The 23,646-nt window shown below is 46.8% G+C and overlaps 1 protein-coding gene across 3 annotated transcripts in view; it reads right to left on the bottom strand.

The window, feature by feature from the left end:
* LOC144932523 (glutamate receptor 4-like) overlaps positions 1–23,646 on the bottom strand; it is a 59,391-nt gene that overhangs the window by 6,112 nt on the left and 29,633 nt on the right. Inside the window, exons 15-16 of one of the 3 annotated variants that reach the window (XM_078856693.1) lie at positions 15,356–15,470; positions 1,124–1,258 (exon numbers count right to left, since the gene is read on the bottom strand). In XM_078856693.1, the coding sequence (XP_078712819.1) occupies positions 1,124–1,258; positions 15,356–15,470 (250 nt within the window). Of the gene's footprint in view, positions 1–1,123; positions 1,259–11,721; positions 11,837–12,805; positions 13,068–15,355; positions 15,471–23,646 lie in introns of those variants that run through there. The other 2 variants (XM_078856694.1, XM_078856695.1) reach the window with 2 other exon arrangements.

Genomic DNA, 23,646 nt, shown 5'->3' with positions numbered 1-23,646 from the left:
GGCGGGTTTAACGTCAAATGTATATTTACGCGATCTAACCCAAAAAAAACCCCCGTATTATGGATATCTCATCCTGTCAAAACTCACCTAGGTTGCATGTATGACCCATTCTAGACTCGCTTTGTGATTGGGAAAAAAAATCTTAAAATATAAACTTCATGATCGGACTCGAATTACGTCAGTGTAACATTATACCTAACTGACCAAAATAGTTGTATTTGTATATCTGTATTTTCCAAGTTATGAATACACATGTGCCAATAGGCAAACTTGAAGGCAGATTTGGTAAAGATATATGACCCAGATATAGTAAGGACATAATGATTGTTCAGAGGCTGCCATGTTGAACGAGATTATGGTGCAACAATGCAGGTGTTTGCTCTGTTGCAAAGTTGTTGCGCGCCTGCAAAACAGCTGGACTCAGAAACACACAGGTACAAAGACAAAGATCCCCCATATAGCTTTTAACAGACCCCTTTGGGGCAAGTGCTGTTAGCGCCTATAATGGGCCGGGATCGCACAAGGGGGTGGGGTGTGCCAGCACCACGCCCGGCTGCCTTTGTCTCCTAGTAGTGATGTTTACATATGGCACTAGGTGCCAATTTGAGGCTAAGTCGACCTAAGGGAGGCCCAGGACCAGTTCAAATATTCGCCACTGTTATTAGTTGTGAGCGGGAATTGAACTCGGGTCGCCAGGTTCATAGCGTAGCGCACTAACCACTACACTACCATACCTCACAGGTACACAAAATAAAACATCTCCTGTTTAGCCTTTAACAGACTGTTGGGGCAAGTGCTGTTAGCAAGCACCTATGAAGGCCTAAACGATAGGCATGGGGTTGGGTGGCCAGCACCACGCTCGACCGCCTTTGTATCCCCAATGGCGATGTTTACACACCGCACTAGGCACTCATTTGAGGAGGCCGAGTCGACCGAGGGGAAGCCCAGATATTCGTCACCGATGTTGGCCATGATCGGAAATCGAACTCGGGTGGCCAGGGTTCATAGCGCAGCGCGCTAGCCGTAACACTACCGCTCGCACACAGGTGCGCACACACATAGACACACAGGTGCGCACACACACACAGGTGCGCGCGCACACAAACATACACAGGCACCCCACCTTGAGGCGCTTGGCTTCGGCGCGGGATTTGCAGCAGAACTCCACGAGCGCCACGAGCATGGCGAGACCGAGTCCACCCACGAGGATGTAGAAGACGCCGGCCACATTACTGAGGCTCAGAGCGCTCGTCTTATCCTGCTCGCACGGGCACGCACGCACGTCACCACCCACCACGGATCGCTCTACCAGTTGGCGCACCTCCCCGACCCCCAGACCCAACAAGGACGCTCGCATGGGGACACTCTCAGGGATCCAGCAGCAGGGTCGTGGGTTTCAGCCTGCTCACATACCCTTGTGTAGCAGCACTAATGGGGCGGGCAGGTGAGCGGACGAGTGGGAGTTGAAACAGTGGCGGCTGGTGGCTCCAGTTTGAGCGAGGTGCCAAATTCCAACTCGGATTTCGCAGCCTCGGTTGACGCGTGCAGGTTTTTTAGTTGTCGAAAAATCGAAATGCAAAGATTGGAGAATTCGAATGTAAAGAATTGGAAATGCGATGAAGATCAGATGAAGTGGCTTCATTAGAGGTTACTCATCGGATGGTTTCCCAAGAGACCTGGCCAGTTTGGGAGATGAATTAAAAAGGTCGGCGTCTTCGTTATCAACTTAGCGATGGGCGGTATGTTGGCGGTCCTGGGTCGGTGGCGAAAATTACAAATTCACTTGGCGTGGGGCCAGTCTCTACAGAAACAACTGTTGAGATTCCACAACAATTGTGTCCTATAATTATCTACAACCAGAGTATGATGATAATGGGTTGAGTCAACCTCAACCTTAATTAGAATTTGCAACCTTCTGGTTTTGAGTCAAGTGCTCAACCTGACCAGGTGAGAGCCCCACAGAGGGCCTTTTCACGTGAGTGGGATTTACGCCGACTTAGTCGTGTCGACACGAGTTAAGTCAATTTAAGCTCCATTTGAAGTGGTACGGCGTCAACTAAAGTTGCCACCTCCAAGAGGTGGAGATTGATTTACCTGCCGACTTAAACTGCACTGGCACGAGTAAATCCGACACACACAAAAAAAAATCGCAAGTGAGAAAATACCCACTGTGAAATTATAATTACAACACGCTGCTTCCGCATTCTAGTTAAGCATTGCCTGCACGCGTCACCTACGGCTGGGAGAAGCGAGATGGAGGCCGTTACCTCCTCTACTTCAGAGCCGCTGGAGGCAACAGGGCATTGTTACCATCATCAGAAGAAGCGCGTGGGCTGTTGCGGAGAGGATGTTAACATCCAAGAGCCTGTGACACTGCTTGCAAAGGGTAAGCCATAGTGTGCCTGAAATCCTGGCCCAAAAATGTTGACCTCTGCACTGGTTTAAGTCCAAGTTACTTGAATTATGGTGCAACTTAAGCAACTGGGATAATTGAGGAGCTATGCCAGTAACATCACAATCATCATTATTATCAGCCATGATCTATCCACTGCTGGATGAAAGCCACCTCAAGCCATCGTCATTATGGTCTCGCAATGCAACCAGCTCCATCTAGCTTCTGCACTCGCGGTGAATTCATTGTTGCATATCTACGGTGGACGTCCTCTCGGGCACGTTCCCTCTTTTGGCTCCCACTCTGTCATTGTCTCAACCACAGCCATCATCCCGTCATCCCTTCCACAGCCGTCGCCTCCCCCCCTGCCCCCCACATTAAAAAAGAAACAAAGCAGTGGCGTTTGGTGGGGCGGTACTGGAAACTTATCCCGAGGCCCAAAATGTCGTCGTGCTCCTGCTGGGAGCATGTCCCCTAAGTTCTCAGTAATTGTGGGCACACCGGCCCTTTGTCCGACATGCTGTGACTGCAGCAAGGAGATTGTAGTCAGTAGTCTTAAATGTCTTCACCAGTGGTCACAGCACCTGGACACTTACGTACTATTAATACGTGATAATCGACCCTTTGTCAATCCACTGCTGGATGAAGGCCTCCCCATGTTGTTGTTCATTGGGGTTGTTAGATTCTACTTAACAGCACTGGTTCGTGCGGGTCGGTGAAGGAGATGCCCAGGACTGGTTTGGATATCACTCGCCATTTTTGGCCCGCACCGAGGGCATGGAGCGGTGGCGTAGTGGTTAGCGCACTGCACAGTTATGTACAGTACTGCATATATAACAATGTATCATCTGACCCATTGAGCCGTATACACTATCCACTCTGTGCCAGTCTCACCACCACCTCGTCTCAATGCGCTCTCTGCAAACTCAACCCCATGGCTACGATGGGGAAATATCAGACTGATGGTGACTACGATCTCTTTGCTGAACTCGACACGTCTCCCTCGTTAAATATATATTTTTTAAAAAGGGCTGCTTACGGTCCAATTTGTCATGAGGTTTCACATTTTTCATCCACCCTTCACTGTGTATTGATGTCCCTTGAGATATTCCCAAGCAAGCGTATCCCAAGGCAGAGAACCACATGCTGAAGCCAATTAAAAACGTCTATACGCAGTGTGCCCCCCAAGCCCTACTTAGGCCCGTGAGGGAATCGACAACATTGCAAACTACGATGCCGCCGGAGGTTGCTGGTGCTTATTTGAGGCTGTAATCTCAGTGAGCTTGGATGTGGGATTGGTCGGTCACGGGAAGAAGGTTATTTAACGGTGGTCATTACGGAGACGACGAACTGCGCGAGATGCGCCCCAACCCCCCGGGGTTTTGAGGTTGGCGAGGAACACGGCAGGACGCAGCACGATGAGTGTCGCCCCTTTTCCACACGCAAGGGATTCCTCCGGGCACTCTGGTTTCATTCCCTCCATGTGTAAACACACTCGGCGATTAAGACATTGACTCAGCATCTCAAGTAAGGGCCTCGCTGAACGCTGAAAAAAATATTCTTGCGACTCGGTGAGGCTTTCTTGCATCAATAACACCAGTGTAATATAATCCTGAATCGTCACATAACCCGTAACTCGCACGGCTTGTGGAGGTCCTCCTCAAGCAGTGGATAGATTTGTTTTAAAGGCTGTTTAAATATGAACATGTGTTGTTGTTGAACCCAGGCCCAAAGCACCAAGCGGCCAAGCAGCACTATGTACGTTTCCTTCATAACCCGAGTCGAATTTGGGCACACGACCACTTTTGCGAACGTTGTCACAGGAACCTTTGGCTGTCGCCATCCCCTCAAGAGGCAGCGGCGCTGTTTAAACGATGATTTTCAAACCGCCGAACCATTTATCCTCCAGCGAACCCCATAGCAGGTCTACCTCTCTCGAGTTATGGGAGAGGAGGGGGGTGGCGGTCTGGGTCTCCACTTTCCAGACGTGTCCCAGGTCTCCCTTGGCTCAGTCTCAAGGCACCGCGACTCATCCAGGCGTCAATATCAATACGTGCTGTATTTGGGATTGTTGCTGTTGTTGTCCTGAGCTGTAGTTTTTTTTATTTGCAGGTAATGATGGTGGTGGCGTAATTCACGGCCTGGGATAGGATCGCAGCATTTTTGTCGCCTGTAATGAGGGGTTAAACAGAAGCCACCGGATTCTGTCTGATTCGAAGCCATTGCATCTCATCCAGGCCGTGTCTTCGTTTCTGATTTCATCCTGAGAATTTAAAACTTTAAAACGTGCCCTCTTCGGTCTTGCTAATTGTTACAAATATCCCCTTTGGAGGTTGTCTTGTTTTCTGTGGTGGATAGTACAGAAATAAGATTCCTCACTCAATATAAGGCTAATTCTGACAGAATTCAGTACAGCAAGCAGGTGGGTAGGAGGCAGTGGAAGATGGTCGGCGTCTGACCCACCCAGAAGTTAACTGTGATAAGAGGATAGATAGTACAGCGAGTGAGCTCCTCACATGTTGTCCGTACAATGGAGTGTCCTCCCTTTTACGTGCGTGGCTTTTCTCTGGGAACTCTGGTTTCCTCCGGCAACGCTAAACTACGTTGACAATGTTGAAGTAGCCAAACGTCCAAAACCCGGTCAAGTGTCAAAGTGAGAGGTGGCCTGGTGAAAGCTTGATTCAACTCAAAATCTCAACGGTGGCTCAGGGGTCAGAGACACTGAGCCACAACAGAGATTCTGAGTTGAATCAGGATTTCTGCTGCCCGCGATTTAACTGGGTCTCCAAGTATAGCAAGATGGCACTCGGCCCAGTGACCAAAGATTGTGTAAAAAAATACTGTAACTTTATTTTCCTTATTCTAGCGTTGGTAAGGAGAAACTCAAATTGCATTGATATGCAATTCATTCTCTTTGCAGGGCGTGTAAAAAGTATGCCCCCAGTGTGGATAAAATCACTGCAGTGACTTCCGAAGTAGTTCCTGTGACATTATCTTATGGGGCAATTTTCTGACGCAGGGTGATCCACTGCTCGCTGAAGAGTTCTGAATGGACATTTTCTTGCCTCATTATATTATAACTATAGCACAATTGGAACATCATTGGGTGGTTTACAAGCATTAAATAACGCTACAAATAGAGTCAAATGTTTCAGCAGTGCCCATCTCCTATGGCAATTCCGAAGTGTCAGTGGAAGTACCACATTTAAATGAAATGGCCAATCTCTCCATAGGAGAACCAATGTTTCCCACAAAGTGGTAGCTATTTTATCAGCCCTGCAGAGTTGATGAAGACGGGCTCATCCGACCATGAACCTGAAGTTAAACTCACAAACTTGTGCTTGTGAGTCAAGTGCCCTGCTCACAGCACCACATTGGCCACCTAGAGGTCAGCAACCCAAGCCAATGTGTTGATGAGACAAGAGGAGATCTGCGATGCATTTGTCGACAGTGCATTCTTCTTCTTTAATTGACTGAGTGGAGCGGAGGCTGTGCTGACTGAGCCAGGGTGACCCGGGGGAATCTGGCAAGGGAGCATCCTTCAGGGGTCCATAACCCCCCTCACAGGGGCCCACTTTTGGAGTCCTACTCACTCCCACTGGGATTCTAGGGGGGACTCGACTGAGGCTGGACCAGATCCCTCTGTGCGTCCCCATACTCACGGCGAAGCTAAACCTCCAGCGTCCAACACCCATAGGAGACAATGCGGTCAGGGGTCAAAGGATGGAAGTCTGGATCAGCATCTCCAGATTCGGTTTCAGTTCCTGGTTGCACTCGTTCACCGTGATCGTGTAAACTTAATTTAAGTTTAAAGTTGTTCACAAAATCACCCGGTAATTGGATTACCAGCAGTTAGACAAACCAAATGTTAAAAGTCACAGTGCTTCTATGCTTAAAATTAACATTGCAAAGTGATAACTGTTGACAGCCCTGAGCCAGAGGTAAAAATTCCACATTTCTTTGGTGGGGGCCAATGTGGATAGAATGACTGCTAAAATTTCTTAAAACCATGCTTCAAAAAGCACCTGTTTGGCCATTTTGTTATTTTGATATTAGGTTCTGTAATAAATAGTCTGTTTTACTTATGACCGGCATTGTGATAACAGGTGTTGAACTTGAAGAGGTTTTGCCAATGGAACATCATAACAGGTAATCCGTTTTAAATGAAAAAAAAAGAAACCTGCGACTACCAAACCTTCTTTGGCAATTAACAGTCCTCTTAACAAGGTGTAACCTTTTAAGTCGTCAGGCAGCTGGGTAAAATGTTGCCTTTCTCAATGTCGTCGTGGTTAACAGGTGTTTGGCCATGACCTTATGACCTTGTGACCCCAGGAAGGCGTGGCAGTCGCGGTATGAGATCATCTGCTACCGAGGTGAGAGGTCACCACACGTTGAACGGACCGTACCACTCATGCACGGAGGGGAGTGGGATATGAGAGACTGTACTACATTAAGATCATGGGAAGCTGCAGAGTGGGGGAGGGACAGGTGATCAAATTATCCAGTGTAGGGAAGACAGGTCATGCAAACAGCGACACTATGACGGGGGAAAGCAGTGGGTTCCATCCAATACGCAGCAACATCCGCCCCCTCCATGTCAGAATGGTACGATCCTATAATGGTGATATCACAAATTGATTTTACCAAATGGTGATATGTTTGGCTTAATGTGTTTTTTAAAGTAATGTATTGTCAAAATTTTGAAAAAATATATCGACCTCATTATACCAAGAGGTAGCAGTGATCGTTAACATTTCAGTTACTGACATTTAAAACAACGTTAAAATATTTTGTTGGTGGAAAGGCAGTTTCTACCGATTTGGCTCTTGCTTTTCCACCAAACATCGGTAGAAAAGCAGTTTCTCCCAACACTTGAATGAGAAGTCAATTTCGTACTTGTATCGATATAAATTGTATCTTTTTACAATGTCACCGTCAATCCGCATTATTACACAATTTAAAGTATAATTGTACAATACACGTTGAATAGTTATTGTGAGATGGCAAGTTACGAAATTAACCTCTCAAAATATCTTATCTCGTTTTCTCAAACGAGCGTACAGAACTTTGGCGTGGGTCCCTGGCTCTACTCAACGCCCCTCAGTTCAGTTTGCTGGGTTCAAATCCCGCTTGTCTACAGTGCTGACCGCTCTACCGCCAATGACAAATGCGTGTATTGTCAGTAACGCAAGTTGCAGCAGACAGCACTGTATTCCCAAATATGTAACTGAAACGGTCGCTGTTACTTTAGGTCTGGTGCTGAGGTCACCTTTCCCATCACCACTCCTCACTGCCCCCCCTCCCCACTATCGCCAATCCTTATTGGGTAATCCTCGTTCTTTTCATTGGTGCAGCTTGGGCTGTACCAAATATATCAGGTGGGTACTGTGGTGGTGGTGATGGCGGTGAAGATTACGGTGATGGTGACAGCAGTAGTGGTGGTGTTGATGGTAATGATTGAGGTGGTAATGGTGACGATTTTTATGGTGGTGGTAGTAATGATGATATTGCTGGTTATGTAACATTGGGGAATGTGTGATAATGCTGGAGGTGATAATGGTCACCAATGGTAACGTTGCAATAGTCTCGGTGGAAATGTTGACGATAGTGGTAACGATGTTGCCAAATGTAGTGAAGGCAGCAGTGCTTGTGATGGTAAAAAAATAAGTCATGGCGAGTATGGTGGCGATGTTAGTGATGGGCGTAATTGTAGGGGTTATGACAATGATGATGGTAATTGCAGCAATAGTTGGTGGCTGGTGGTGGTGTTAACGATATGGTAATGGTAACATTGATGGGAATGGCCAACAACCCAGCCTCATTTGGACCGTTTCACTACACTGTGCGGGGTGGGTATAACGAGCCACTGTGCAATCAGGATTTATCATTTCACATTTCACACAGAGGTGACATCAAGACCACTGCAATGTGACCCCATCACAGCAGACAATTTAATGTTCTTTGACGGGCCCCATCTCTTGAATAATAGAGCCTCGGATCTCTCTGTCGCCAATGATACGAGATCACAACCATTGTCCTAAATGAATTGTTTGATGTTGTTGTCTGCAGTGATGACCTGCACAGAACCTCACATTTCACTGGGTCATGGATCAAGCACGGTTTACATAGCATCATCATCACCATCATCATCACATCACCACCAACATCATCACCATCGTCCTCGGTGCTTACAGCAAGGTGTTGATGTTGCCGGTGATGGTCATGGTGGCGTCACTTGTTGGTAATGGTAATTTTTGACATTTACATTTATTTGATGCATTCACTGATTTTAGGTACAAATGCTGGACCCACGCGCCAGTGTAAAGGTGATGTTAAAGACCCACGCCTCGTTCTCCCAATGACGGACCAGCACAGTGAAGACGCACGGCAGGTGGCGTGGACAGGTGAGTGCGCAAGTGATTGCGAGAGTGCGTGTGTGTCGCTCGCTCCTTCACACGCGCACACATATTCCCAGGTGCACCCACCCACGCACCGTGTGTACACGAAGACGTAAACACATACATCCACATAGAACACTAATACACGCACGCACGCACACACACACAAACATACGTGCGCACACACAACGCACGCATACACATAGATTCTCGTGCACACGTAGACGCGCGCACACGTAAAGCACATTGAGACATGGACACACACACACACAGCCGCATATATATTAAACACGTAAATGAGCACTAACCTGACACAGGAACATGCATACACACACATTGGTGCCTCGTGTGCACATATGCACACGTACACGCGCGCGCACACACGGGAACGTTGCGCACGCGTGTACATGTATGTACGGGCACGCACGCACGTATGTGTCTCTTGCACGCGTGCGAGCACGGGGATTGTACACGCAGGCGTGCACACGTACGTGCACGTATGCATGTGTAACGCGCACACTCATACATACACACATATATAAAGAACATCTATATTGCATGTACAATACTTTGCATACAAATAAACATCTGCATAATACACGTGTAAACATAAAATATACGCATCAGACTTTGCAATTTATTTAGTAACATTATTCTGACTTTAATTGCAATTATAATAATGCAAGTGTTATTAATTATTATTGAATCTCAAGACTTTTTCAAGAGGGTTGTGCTGCATTGGGATGTTTGGTTAATTACGGTTAATTAATGTTTGGATCCATGATGGAAGAAACCAGAGAATCCGGAGAAAATCCGTCACACATAAGAAGGGGATAACCCTCAGCACTGCCATCCCATGGGCAAATCGTGTGGCCCCATGTCTTAGGTAGTTATGACCGAGTTATGGCTCACAAATAACTAAACGTTCAAGGAAAATCCAAATATCTTCCGTGACGATGTATAATTACTAGGCCAAATGCGTGAAGTTCATTTAAAAACAAGAGCAAAAGACACGACACCCACCAATATAATGGGAAACTTAAACTGCATTGGCTCAACAATCCTAATATAGCAGGACCTCGTAATAACGAGTCTTGAGACTTGGTGACATGAAAATTACTGTATGTTAAAAAAAAGAATAAATTATGATTCCACATTTTCATTGAATTCTACTTTTTGGTCACTATAAACTGGTCTAATATTTACAAATGATCTTAGAGTACATATGACATACAGTATGTACACATACATTACAGTGTATCGTATATAAGGTTACTGTAAACACTATTCAAACTGGATGTACATTACATTAAATACAAATATTTCTCTTGATACTAACCATTTCGTATAATCTCTTAAGACAGTCGCTTACCTAATTGTTTTCATCAATTGGAAGATTTCTTAAGTTAAGCCCATATATTGTATGCAGATGAATGTATACAACGCAAATATAACCAAATTAACTTAACGAGTCGGGTCAAGGGCTGTTTGCGAGCACCTATTATGGACGACGGGGCATATCTGTTCGACACGCCCCGGCTAGCACCACGCCCAGCCACCTTTATCGGTCTCGGTACCCATGTGCATCGGCAGGTGACATTCCAAGTTAACCTAGGAGAGTCCCAATCTATGTTCATGTACCAATCGATGCATGTACTGTATGTTGAACTTCTTTCACACCGTACGTAGCCAACCGTGCTAATCGGAGGTGCGAGGGAAGGACAACAAACTAAACACAAAAAGCAGCTCTAAAGAAATTAGTTTCCTAACACACATATACTGTGTTATCTTGTCTCGCTTTCCCAAGGAGATGTTTTTCTCGGGAAAAATATAATAGTGTACACACACAGAGATACGAAGTGTACAAGTACACATAGACAAGCAATACGAACACACGCACAAATACGTGTAGACAAAAAACTACCTTTCAGAAACACTAGTGTGCACACACAGTGTACAAACATACATACACACACTCTACTACACTATGGACCCAAGTCACATCTTGGCTGAAAGGCATTTTTCACCAATTTTCTAGCAGCGGGTGGGGGGACCCCAACAAAATAATGGTGAGCGAATGCGTCATTTCTCCACCATCTCATTGAATGTTGGCGGAAACTGCTTTTCTGCCAACGCATGAATTGGGCCCGTGGTCTTGTGTCGGTATATGAATAACGTGCAGTCGCTATACAATAGGGGTGCACTGCTGCTGGGGTTGCCAACCGTCTGCTTTTCGACCGGACTGTCCAGTTATTTTTTTATCCCCCTCGACCTTGCCGTTCCATGCCTCCAACCCGACGGACGTGAAGTCCGTCTGCCCGTGGGAGGCGTGCGCCGTGCAAGACAAGCTCACCTCCACCCCAATATGGCATGGAGCGCGCTTGGTGGAACCCACTGGGTCGAGAGCCTGACTATGGTAATACAACAATCCCGTTAAACATTGGTCCTGAAGGCCATTTCCATTTCTCACCTCAAATGTTTTTGAGGTGAGAAATGGAAACTTTGTCTGTCCAATGTTTGGTCATTTATTGATGTTTTAGTCATGATCAGGGTTTATTTTTTTACTGAATGTGTTGTTATGAGTAGCCACATCCAGAGCCACAGCAAGAGGTTTCCTGGATGTGGTTGTGCCGGGTCATCAAAATTAAGCACCAAAAATGAAGTTCTACCCATGATCCTATACAACGGTGCATAATGAGTTATCTACAAATCGTAGACCAACATTCCATCAAGAGGTCGCCGCCCCCTCCTCCAACTGCTCCTGTCCCCTACTCTCTCCAAACCAATGAACCATGAACACGCCCCTCTGTCCGTTCCTTGAAAATGGGAAAGTTGGCAACCCCAGTCGGTGGTTGGGCATGTGCGCGTGTGGGGGGGGGGGGGGGCACGCGGGGGGCACAGAGGAGCACGCGCAGGGGGGCACGCACTGACCTTGCTGCCCGACTCCTTGCTGCCACACTCCCCCTTGTCGTACCACCACTTATTTTTGAGTTTGTCTAGAATGCCCTGCTCGCTGAGCTTTAGCACGGCCAGGTTCACCTGCGGGCTGCCCTCGCCCCAGGGCCGCCCGCCACCCACCCACCCATTCCGCCACCCGGACAACCGGACAACCAAAGGACGAATGGATAAAGGGACGAATGGACAAATGAACAATCGGACAGGACAAAAGGACACCCGAACGATCAGATGACCAGACAAAGGGTCAAGCGGACAAATGAAAAACCAGATAGAATGACATATGGACAAAAGGACAACCAAACAAAAGCAAGACGACATGAAAGCACAACCAGAGAAAAAAATATATAGACAATAACACTACCAGACACAGGGATAACAGGACAAAATGACACATGAGCAAATGGACAACAAGACACAAAGATTTCATGGCGCAGACATAGGATACCGATATATATATGGGACACATTGGAGATGCACAGAAGCATACGAAATGTGGAATACACGTGGGAGACATGGGGCTCACACGAGACGCAAGCACAGAAGGGGATAGGTGGGACACACACACAGGAGCACACGCAAGACAAACAGAAGACAATACACTTTTTGTAAATTAAAATGATTGCACCAGGAATGTAGGACCCATGGAGAAATAAAGGATCGGGGGGAGCACATTGGGAAAGACATCATGGACACACACCAAACACATGGGAAACATGGACACGTGGCCACGGAGACACGAAACGATGGGTACATGGAGACAAGAGGTTTAGTGGTTGCCGTGGCCCGGGGGGTGGGGGTAGGGGGGGTGGCGGAGACGGTACCACAATTGGCGGAAGCAGCACGCGTGTGAACGAGGTGGTGGTGGTGGTGATGATAACGGTGGTGATAGTGGTGGAGATGCAGGTGGTGGTGTTGACGGTCATCACGGTGGTGATGATGGTGAATTAATAGTGGTAGAGAATTTATATGAGAGGAATTTTAAGTTAATAAATTAGCAATGGTCCGTGGTGATTTGGGATATATCTTAGTAATAATTAAAATAACATTGACATGCATATTAATTGTACAGTAGTCATTGCATTGATAGCAACCCATATTTAGCGATTGTGAGAAATGTGGAGTCATAGTAGTTATAGAATGATGGTGCTAAGAGTAATTTGCAAACATTGTTATACAAATTGTCAATATTTTTGTAATATATAAAAGAAATCAAACAAGAAAAAATTATCAATGTATGTAGTGACGATGACGATGGTGATATTTTGCAATGGTGATGACGATGGTGGTGATATTGATGTTGGTGATGATGACGTGCCACCCTTAACACCCAATGTGACGTCATTATTCCGTGTTCAGCGTTTGCATAGGGGTGAGGAGACAAGGCACGCACACACGTGTACACACACACGCACATAGACACGCACACGCGCACACACAAATACACACACAGAGAAATTTCATAAATAATATCACATTTCTTGGTTATATTATGTTATGATTTCTCAAAAACGACTTTATACGAAAGCGATATCCACGCCGCCTTAAATAAAATTTCAATGCAATTTTTTTTCAAGGGGAAAAAAATGCAACATTGCAAAAACAAATTTCCCTCCTCAAACAAATTGTAAATGTTTGATTTTCCACGGTCTTCCGTTTGTTACCTTTATTTGCGTTCGCAGTATCGCTTTCAGTAATCGGCAGCGGAGAGACGCGCAAGAGGGTCAAGTTGTAAACCGAGTAATATAATCTTATCACTTGCCTTAAGTCAAAACTCCTCTCGTCCACAATGTAGCGGATTAGAAGAGAATCGCGTATGCATATGAAAATGCACAGCGTCAAGCGCCCTTCAAGATGTCGAAATTGTTGTTGTTGTGAAACGAACATGGCTGAACCAAGTGTGTTTTGGAATTGTTAGAAATGCGTTTCTCTGATTTGTTGCCTAACGTTAGTCAAAATTGATAACAGTGATGATGATGATGGTAATTTATGATCAGCGGTGACATTATACATTAGGTTTTAAGAGTCGTGCCGATTACTGTTGGGGGAACTGGGGACTGGGGAGACAAAACGATTTTTAAAACATCTGTCATCTATGACCCAACCTGGGACACACGGACGAAACTGACAGACAGACATGCCCTCACGTGGACAGACATACCCTGACAGACACATACGGGGACAGACGGACATACACGCATACAGACATGGACACAGACGCACGTGGACAGACAGGCAGACAGACGCCACTCACTCACACGGGACGGTCACGCGGATGGACGGACACTCACGGAGACGGGCACACTCGCACACAACACGGATACGCACTGACATGGGGGGGGGGCACACAGACTCGCACGGCTACTCCAGCACACGTACTAACACACTCGGGCACACTCGCTTCACTCGCTTCACTCTCTCGCCCTGTCTGTCTAGGTAACTTCTCTGGGTGTGCGATTCTCGCGAGGGACATCAAGCCAGGTCGCAGTGACCCGGCGCATGAAGCCACAGGGCTCAGCGCGGAACCCGTGCAGAATTCTCTTTGTCAGCCTCTTTGTCTGTTTTAGCTCTCTCTGTCTCTCCGTATTTCTGTTTGTCAATCTACTTGTGTATCTGTCTATCAATATGTCTGCCTGTCTGTTTCTCTGTCTCTCTGTCTGTCAAGTTGTCAATCTGGTCGGCTGTCTGCCTGTCTGCCTGCCTGTATGTTAATCAGTGGGTCCCACCACTTATCACTTTGTCTGTACGTCAGCGTACCTGACTCTCGTCAACTTGTCCACCTATCAGCCTGTCTCTCTGTGACTGAACGTGTACATGAGTCCGTTTGGATGTCTGCCGAGTTTTTTTCACGCAGTGGCTGTGAGTTTCACTGTCAATTCAATGAGCAGCTACACACTATTGGCTCCCACTCAAGTCTGGATCACGCACCATCAGGGGCCACAGACGAATGTGACATTCGTGATGATGGTGGTGAGCAAGTGAAACATACATGGACTAAATAATTATCCAGCACTGCGCTAAACAAATTGACGGAGTCCGAGAGAGAGATAGGCACATAGACAACGACACTCTGAGACAGATAGATGCATGAAAAAAGACTTGGATAGAAACGCAAAGAGTCAACGGCAGAGAGACACCTGTGGAGATAAAGCCAGCAGTAGACAGGACAGAGAGATAGCGTTTGAGACAAACGGGACTGATTTGTGGACAATAACTGACATACAGACATTGAGATAGAAGGTGAGAAAGACAGACAGAAAGCGAGACAGACAGAGAGACAATCCAACCTTGGGACTGAGATCAGCAAATATTCGAAGACAGAAACTAAAAAACACAGCCAGGCTGACTTGGAGAGAGAGTCAGAATGTGAGACAGACACCGAGAGAAGACAACGAGAGAGACAGACAGATGTAAACATCAGTGGCTACACAAGACAGAGAGACAGAAATAGCTTCCCAAGACTGACAGAGAGAGTGGGTGTCTGCACGGGTTATGCGCTGGAGCCAAATAGGGTTAGGGGTTAGGACTGGGGGTAATTGATTAGGGTTTAGGGGTAAGATGGGGGAGGGTTGATGGTTCGGGGTAGGGAAAGTGGTAGTGGCGCCACTACCTTTGAGTCTCCCGTGTTGCTGCCGCACTCCCCCTTGTCATACCACCACTTATTTTTGAGCTTGTCTAACAGCCCCTGCTCGTTGAGCTTAAGAACGGCCAGGTTTACGGAGTTTCTTCACAGCGAGGGCAGGCGCGGCACAACAACAGCAACACACACGCGGTTAACGCAATTTGGCTCGCCATCGCCACAGCACCGCCGACGACATCACCGCACACTGGCGTCACTCGGCTCCCCATCACCACACCAGCATCACTCACAGCAACATCACTCCGCTCCCCATCACCACACCAGCATCACTCACAGTAACATCACTCCGCTCCCCATCACCACACCAGCATCACTCACAGCAACATCACTCGGCTCCCCATCACCACACCAGCATCACTCACAGCAACATCACTCCGCTCCCCATCACCACACCAGCATCACTCACAGTAACATCACTCCGCTCCCCATCACCACACCAGCATCACTCACAGCAACATCACTCCGCTCCCCATCACCACACCAGCATCACTCACAGCAACATCACTCGGCTCCTCATCACCACACCAGCATCACTCACAGCAACATCACTCCGCTCCCCATCACCACACCAGCATCACTCACAGTAACATCACTCCGCTCCCCATCACCACACCAGCATCACTCACAGCAACATCACTCCGCTCCCCATCACCACACCAGCATCACTCACAGCAACATCACTCCGCTCCCCATCACCACACCAGCATCACTCACAGTAACATCACTCCGCTCCCCATCACCACACCAGCATCACTCACAGCAACATCACTCCGCTCCCCATCACCACACCAGCATCACTCACAGTAACATCACTCCGCTCTCCATCACCACACCAGCATCACTCACAGCAACATCACTCGGCTCCCCATCACCACACCAGCATCACTCACAGCAACATCACTCCGCTCCCCATCACCACACCAGCATCACTCACAGTAACATCACTCCGCTCCCCATCACCACACCAGCATCACTCACAGCAACATCACTCCGCTCCCCATCACCACACCAGCATCACTCACAGCAACATCACTCCGCTCCCCATCACCACACCAGCATCACTCACAGCAACATCACTCCGCTCCCCATCACCACACCAGCATCACTCACAGCAACATCACTCCGCTCCCCATCACCACACCAGCATCACTCACAGTAACATCACTCGGCTCCCCATCACCACACCAGCATCACTCACAGCAACATCACTCTGTTCCCCATCACTACACCAGCATCACTCACAGTAACATCACTCCGCTCCCCATCACCACATCAGCATCACTCACAGTAACATCACTCCGCTCCCCATCACCACACCAGCATCACTCACAGCAACATCACTCCGCTCCCCATCACCACACCAGCATCACTCACAGCAACATCACTCCGCTCCCCATCACCACACCAGCATCACTCACAGTAACATCACTCCGCTCCCCATCACCACACCAGCATCACTCACAGCAACATCACTCCGCTCCCCATCACCACACCAGCATCACTCACAGTAACATCACTCCGCTCTCCATCACCACACCAGCATCACTCACAGCAACATCACTCGGCTCCCCATCACCACACCAGCATCACTCACAGCAACATCACTCCGCTCCCCATCACCACACCAGCATCACTCACAGTAACATCACTCCGCTCCCCATCACCACACCAGCATCACTCACAGCAACATCACTCCGCTCCCCATCACCACACCAGCATCACTCACAGCAACATCACTCCGCTCCCCATCACCACACCAGCATCACTCACAGCAACATCACTCCGCTCCCCATCACCACACCAGCATCACTCACAGCAACATCACTCCGCTCCCCATCACCACACCAGCATCACTCACAGTAACATCACTCGGCTCCCCATCACCACACCAGCATCACTCACAGCAACATCACTCTGTTCCCCATCACTACACCAGCATCACTCACAGTAACATCACTCCGCTCCCCATCACCACATCAGCATCACTCACAGTAACATCACTCCGCACCCCATCACCACACCAGCATCACTCACAGCAACATCACTCGGCTCCTCATCACAACACCAGCATCATTCACAGCACCGCAGTGGCACAATGATAGCGGCTACGATGATGATTTTGGTTATGGATCGGGGTGGAACAACGCGCCAGTTAACACAGATGAATATCAATTTCATCTTATGCTCATGAGACATGCATCAAATCGGTTGTGTTAAAACAATTTAAATCTCTATTGGAATAGGGGATGGATAAGTGCTGCAGTGGTTCACGAATTGCACTGATGATGAATGCAGTGATCGGAGTTTGATTCCCGGCCCCCACAGCTTGACAAGCGACATCTGAATCGGCCTTGGGCCAGCGGTGCTAAATTCCACACACTTCCACAGCAGGGGGAAGCTGTGCGTCCTCAGAATGACGACTGTTTGACTTCCCACAAATTTGTATTAACTTTAACGACCCGAAAAGGAAAGATGATGGAGATTGGCTGAATCGATCACCGATCGTAATTCCGTATTTGTCAAATTGACGCGTTACGGTGGACAAGTCAGTGTGTGGGTTGTAAGTGACTGGATGTGCCCTGCACACTTCCCGGTGGGAAGGCATTCACTCACGTTCTCCCTGATTTCAGAGTGATGCACGCTCACTGCCACGCTCACTCGCATTAGTTCACACAAACACAAAGATCCCCCGAATAGCTTTCACGAATTTGGGGGCAAGTGCTATTAGCGAGCACCCATGAAGGCCGGCACGGCCCACGAGGAGGCGGGTGGCCCACACCATGCCCGGCCACTTTTGTCTCCCCAGTGCTGATATTTACACACTGCATCAGGTACTCATCTGGGGCTGAGTCGACCTCCAGAAGGTTCAGAAGCTGGACTGGTTCATACATTTGCCATCATTATTCTTTGTTAGCGGGAATCGAACATTTTCATCCCCACGGTCACACTGCACTAAATCACACTTTCACACTCACACACATGATTACATACACATTCTTTTGATTTCACTGTCATATTCTCAATATTCTCTCTTACATTCACTCTCACACCCTCTCTCACATCTTTTCACTCTCACCCACACTCCCGTGCTCACAGGATGCTTCCCTAGGTGGTGATGGTATTTAGTTATCTGGCTTCATGCGTGGATGGTTGACAAGATATGTCATTGTTATCTGGAGGGTTAGCGTGTTAGAAGGATGCATATATTTCTACGTGTTGTCATGGTTTATCTCTGTAGACATCTATTTGACAATGGTTATTTCATAATATAGATTTTTTTTTGGGTTAGATCGCGTAAATATTAAATGTGTTGTTAAACCTGCCACCACCCAACAGCTATTTAGTAAGGTCTGTCACGTAAACAGAACATGCCAATTCGTCACTAGTACAGCACACTGGTATGTTGGAGAGCAAAGCCACAACATTAACAATCTGAGTACGACGTTTCACCAGTAATTACAACTAGCTTCATCAGGCGACAGCCAGATATGTGGAGGAACGAAATAGGAGGATTTCTCCACAAATCTGGCTGTCGCCTGATGAAGATAGTTGTAATTACTGACAATCTGAGTACGACGTAGATTGTAAATGTTGTAGCTTTGCTCTCCGACACACCGGTGTGCTGTACTAGTAATGAATTGGCATGTTCTGTTTACGTGAAAAACCTTAATAGTTGGCTGTGTCGGGTGGTGGAAGCTTTAACGACACATTTATATATTTATGCGATCTAACCCAAAAAAACCTGTATTTTGGATATTGGTCGCGAAAGCCTACGTGTTAAACTTAAATGGCTATTTCATCTGTGATTGGCTGCTCAATCGTATATCTGGTAAGTTGTCTGGTTGGTTAAATGTACCACTGGTTTTAAAGTGATTTAACTCGCTGGTAAGCAATCTGGATATCTGGTTAGTTATCTGATTGATTAGATATCTGGCTGTCTGATTAGTTGCTGTATGGGTATCTGTGAATTATTTGTGTGGTTGGCTACATATCGAGTATAGCTATCCCATGTCCAATGGTTAGATATCTGGTTAACTGCCTGCTTTGCCACTATATATGATGTATTATCTGTCTCATTATCTACGTATCTTATATGTTATCTGAACAGTTGGCTTGACTGTTATTAGTTATCTGATCAGTTAGTTATCTCATGACCTGTTCTTTTTTACTGCCTGGTTTTCCATACATTTTGTTCGCTGTTCCTCTGTAAAGCCGTCTGGTTACCTTGCTAGCTCTTAGCAAAACGGTGTGTACATTTATAAGATGCGCGTTCGTGTGGATGTACGTGAGGCGAGATGCTCACTCAATGGATTGCCTCGATTGTAAATTTACCACGATTGCATTGGAACTCCTTGTTTGAATAAGCACCTCACGGTAGACTTCACAGTGCTCAGAGGCACAGGCCAAATAAGGGTTCGCATTAACGACCCCAAGCAAGGGCCATTAGATTCACACTTCTGATGAGCGTGCAAATTAAGGCATTTCGACGTTCGTTACATTTCAGGGTGGTTATTAGCAGAGTCCCATTGCAGTTGGTAGTCCACAAGCATAGGACGTGTGATACAGTGTCGACAGGTGTGGCAAGGGGGATGAGGGGGGGGGGGGTCTTACCTTGAGAAGGGACAGTCTGGGGGGCCTGGATTCGTCGAGGGTCCATGTTTAAAAGGGTAGCGTATGACTTTGCCTCTAAAGATAGCCCGGTCATGCCTAGTGGCTCATGAAGAAGCCTCCTCAAAGCTATTAAACAACATTTTTTTAAATCAGATCTTAATTCACATAAATTGTGGATATGAATCTACGCAACATTATGTAAATGAAGCGTTTAGACGGTTTTCTGCAATCTACCAGTGCTCTACTCGGGTTAGAAAATATGCATTGAGAATATAAAAGGCATGGGTCAATGCAGATATTGAAGATCACCAATGAGAATAAGACAGTAATGACTATGATAGTTTGCGTGCAATATAACGACAACTTTTGAGAAAACATTTTAAGTCATTGAAAAAAGGAGCTGCGAGTAAACATTTGCAAATACTTTTTCCCTCAGTGACAGGAAAAGCATTTTTAACTGCAAAATGTGCCTGTGTTTTTCATCGTTAAAGGGAGTTTGCCTCAATCTCTTGATTGAAAGCCGCAATGAATCATCGTCCTTCAGGCTTTCCTCAGGATGAACATTTCGCAGTGGCGGTTTATTTATCCACTTGTGCCACAAACGGATTAGTTTCCGTTTCACTTCGGCTCATTAGAAGGGTAGTGCCTCATAAGTTATGCCACTGAGTTTTCCTCATGTTATGAAACTGTGGCCCTAAAGTTGTGCCACCTTTACTAAGACTCATCAACAAGGTTTTGCCTCATAATCCTGTTTTAATGTTCAAGACCGGAATCTCAAACTTTACCGAGTCTCATGAGCAACACGTAGCCACATATGACGAAGCTAGTTGTTGGCTTGATGCTATTTGTTCTCTGGATTATAAGAGGCACTTCCTCCCCCTGTATTTTAGAGCATAAGTTATGAAGATGTCTTATAATCCAGTAGGTGCATGTGTGTGAGAGACCAGATCTGTATAACTTGGTTAACACTGGGCACAACTTTTGGGTTGGTTTGTACTTTCCAGAACGTCTTTGCAATCCGGAGAATCGGATACTTATTTACAGACTGATTATGCGATTAATAAACTGATGCTTTTTTTGTTTTACTCTCCTGTACTGTCATTTATTTGTCTAGGCGAGACCGGGACTTGCTGGCAAACTCCTACGCCACCCCTTTAAAGATGCCCCCCCCGCTACCTGTCTAAATTGACTCAAGTCCAAGGTGGGGGAGACCCCACGGCCGGAGGCGGGATGGGCACGGAGGAGCGAGTGTGTGGGTTCGTGTACGTGTGTTTGTGCGTGTGTAAGGATGTGTGTTCGTTTGTATCTTTGCGTGCGTGTGCACATGTGCATGTTTAGTAGTGTGTTGTTGGTCTATGTTGGTGCACATGTATGTATTGGACTCTTGGTGGGCATGCGTGTTTATTTTTTTTGCGATTGTTTTGGTGCGCGTTTTGTTAACGTGCATTAGTTAGTAGTTAGCTAACACACCTGTCTTGTGTATATGTCTGTTCACCTTGGGGTGCAACAGGGATGTCTTCTGGTAGCCTACACTATTTCACATCTTTTTTGACCACAAAGTGCAAAATGCTTTCCATAACTCTATTGGAATAATTTCCATTTGGTACAGATTCAATGAGAGGCTGATTGATGCTCGGGTGTGGTCAAGGGATGACCAACTATTGGTTAACCATATTACCTATGCTGCTGATCTGGTAATGGCTGCTCACTCTGAGGAGTTGGAGACAACTGCTGATGAAACGTGGTACTAAGAGACGGGACCTTAGCATTAGCCCTACAAAAACAAAACAATTTCCTGGGTAGTTTATGTCATCAAATACTCCACTGTCTCAACTCCCCACGAGTGATCGGGCAGTTGTGGAGTGAGTGTAAAGGTTTCTGCTCCTGGGCAGCATGCTTAGGACTCGCTCCAGTTTCGCACCAGAGGTTTCACTCCAAATCAGTTGAATGGGATCTTATCATCAGCTGTGTAACGCTGTGTGGAAGCTACCTGAACTATCACTCCATACGAAGTTTTGGGTCTTCTCGACCACAGTCGTGCCCTCCCTTTATGCTTGTGAAATACAGACCCCTTTGAAGGAGCATTTGTGCCAGATTGAAACATTCAGGCTGACGTCTCTGTGATCCTTCCTGGATATAACTAAACTGCATTTGTGTGAGCTCCCAGATCCTTGAAAGATATGGACACAGTCCCATCAGTGACCTCCAGCAGGTGGCCCACATGCCCAGCCACCACACGCCTAATCAGCTTCTGTTAGGCCAGATAGAGGGGGCTAAACGGGTGCAGCACGGACTAGAGGAGAGACGGACTTATGTGGTACAAAAGGATCTGGAGCTAATTGGACTTGCTCATGACTGGTACCAGCTATGTAAAGATCGGTCTCTGTGGAGGAAGCTTATGAAAGATGCTACTGGGAAGTTGCAGACAGGTGCTCTCCAGCAATAATGAAGGACAAAGCAGGTAAGCTAACAGCGTGTGGAACACTGGGCAGCTAAAATGCAGCAAGTTCGCAGTGGGGGGCACAGATGGCGCATCTCATTCAATCAACCAACCAACTCATAACACATGGGTCTGTCCCGTTACCTCCACTCAGCGAGGCTTCCTAACTTCACGTGGTCTCAAGGTGCATCTAGCCTGGCGCAAGCACCATGGTGACGTCACCACCACTTAGTGGAAAATGGCAGTTGTTATGTATTGGTGTGTGTATTGTGCATTGGTCTTTATTGGTTTTGTGTGTGGGTATTGCGGTGTATTGGTCTCCATTTACATTGGTGTATATTGCTGAGTATTGGCGTGTGTATTGTCTTTCTTGGAGTGTGAGTGTATATTGCAGAATAATGGTATGCGTGTATATATTATTTGTATTTGTGCGTGTCTATATATTGCTGTGTATTAGTATTGCTGTGTATTCCAATTCATTGTTTGTATGTATGTGTATATTGCTGCATCACAGTGTATATTGATCTTGGTATTGGTGTATTGTTGTGTATTTGCATTTGTGTGTGTATGTATTGGTATGTGAAGTATCTGCAGAAGCATTTGTATTGGTGTGAATATATATTGCACCTTTGTGTGCATGTATTTATTCTTCTGTATATGCATGCATGTGTACATTCATGGGTGTTTGTGTTGGTGTGCATGTTTGTATTTGTATTTGCGTGCGGCTGTATTGGTGTGCATGTGCGTGAGTGTTAGAATGTGACCGTTCCTCCTGCCCTTCCCAAGGCCACACGAAGACCCCACCACAACCCCACACCTCCAGCCCGAAAACCCCAAGCCCAACACAGCCTCACAGGTGCCACCTCCTCCCTCGAGCCTCCTCCACTGCATTTATCTTCAACTCACATTGGCCTCAATTTCACTTTCACTTCATGGACACGGGTTCAAACTATGTGTTGAAAAACTCCGGGCTTCCATTACATCCCAATTTCATAATGTATAAATGGTCGAATGGCACTGTGGGTACAGGGGTCAACTAGGTTATCAAATGAAGTGTCCCATTCTGCAATCAGTTAGAAGTGGTTGCCATGTGAACAGACTGTCCCCTGTTTACCGGCTCAAGGCCATGATCATACGTTAATGCTGCCTAACATTCTAGATTGGAAGTTTTCGTGACTGCAGGGATCCATACTCTTTGGTTCTTTCGGTA

This window comes from Lampetra fluviatilis, chromosome 5, assembly GCF_964198595.1.
Source record: "Lampetra fluviatilis chromosome 5, kcLamFluv1.1, whole genome shotgun sequence".
NCBI classification, from domain to species: Eukaryota; Metazoa; Chordata; class Hyperoartia; order Petromyzontiformes; family Petromyzontidae; genus Lampetra; species Lampetra fluviatilis.
Note: the sequence above shows the minus strand (reverse complement) of the source record. Positions and strands in the feature narration are given on the sequence as shown.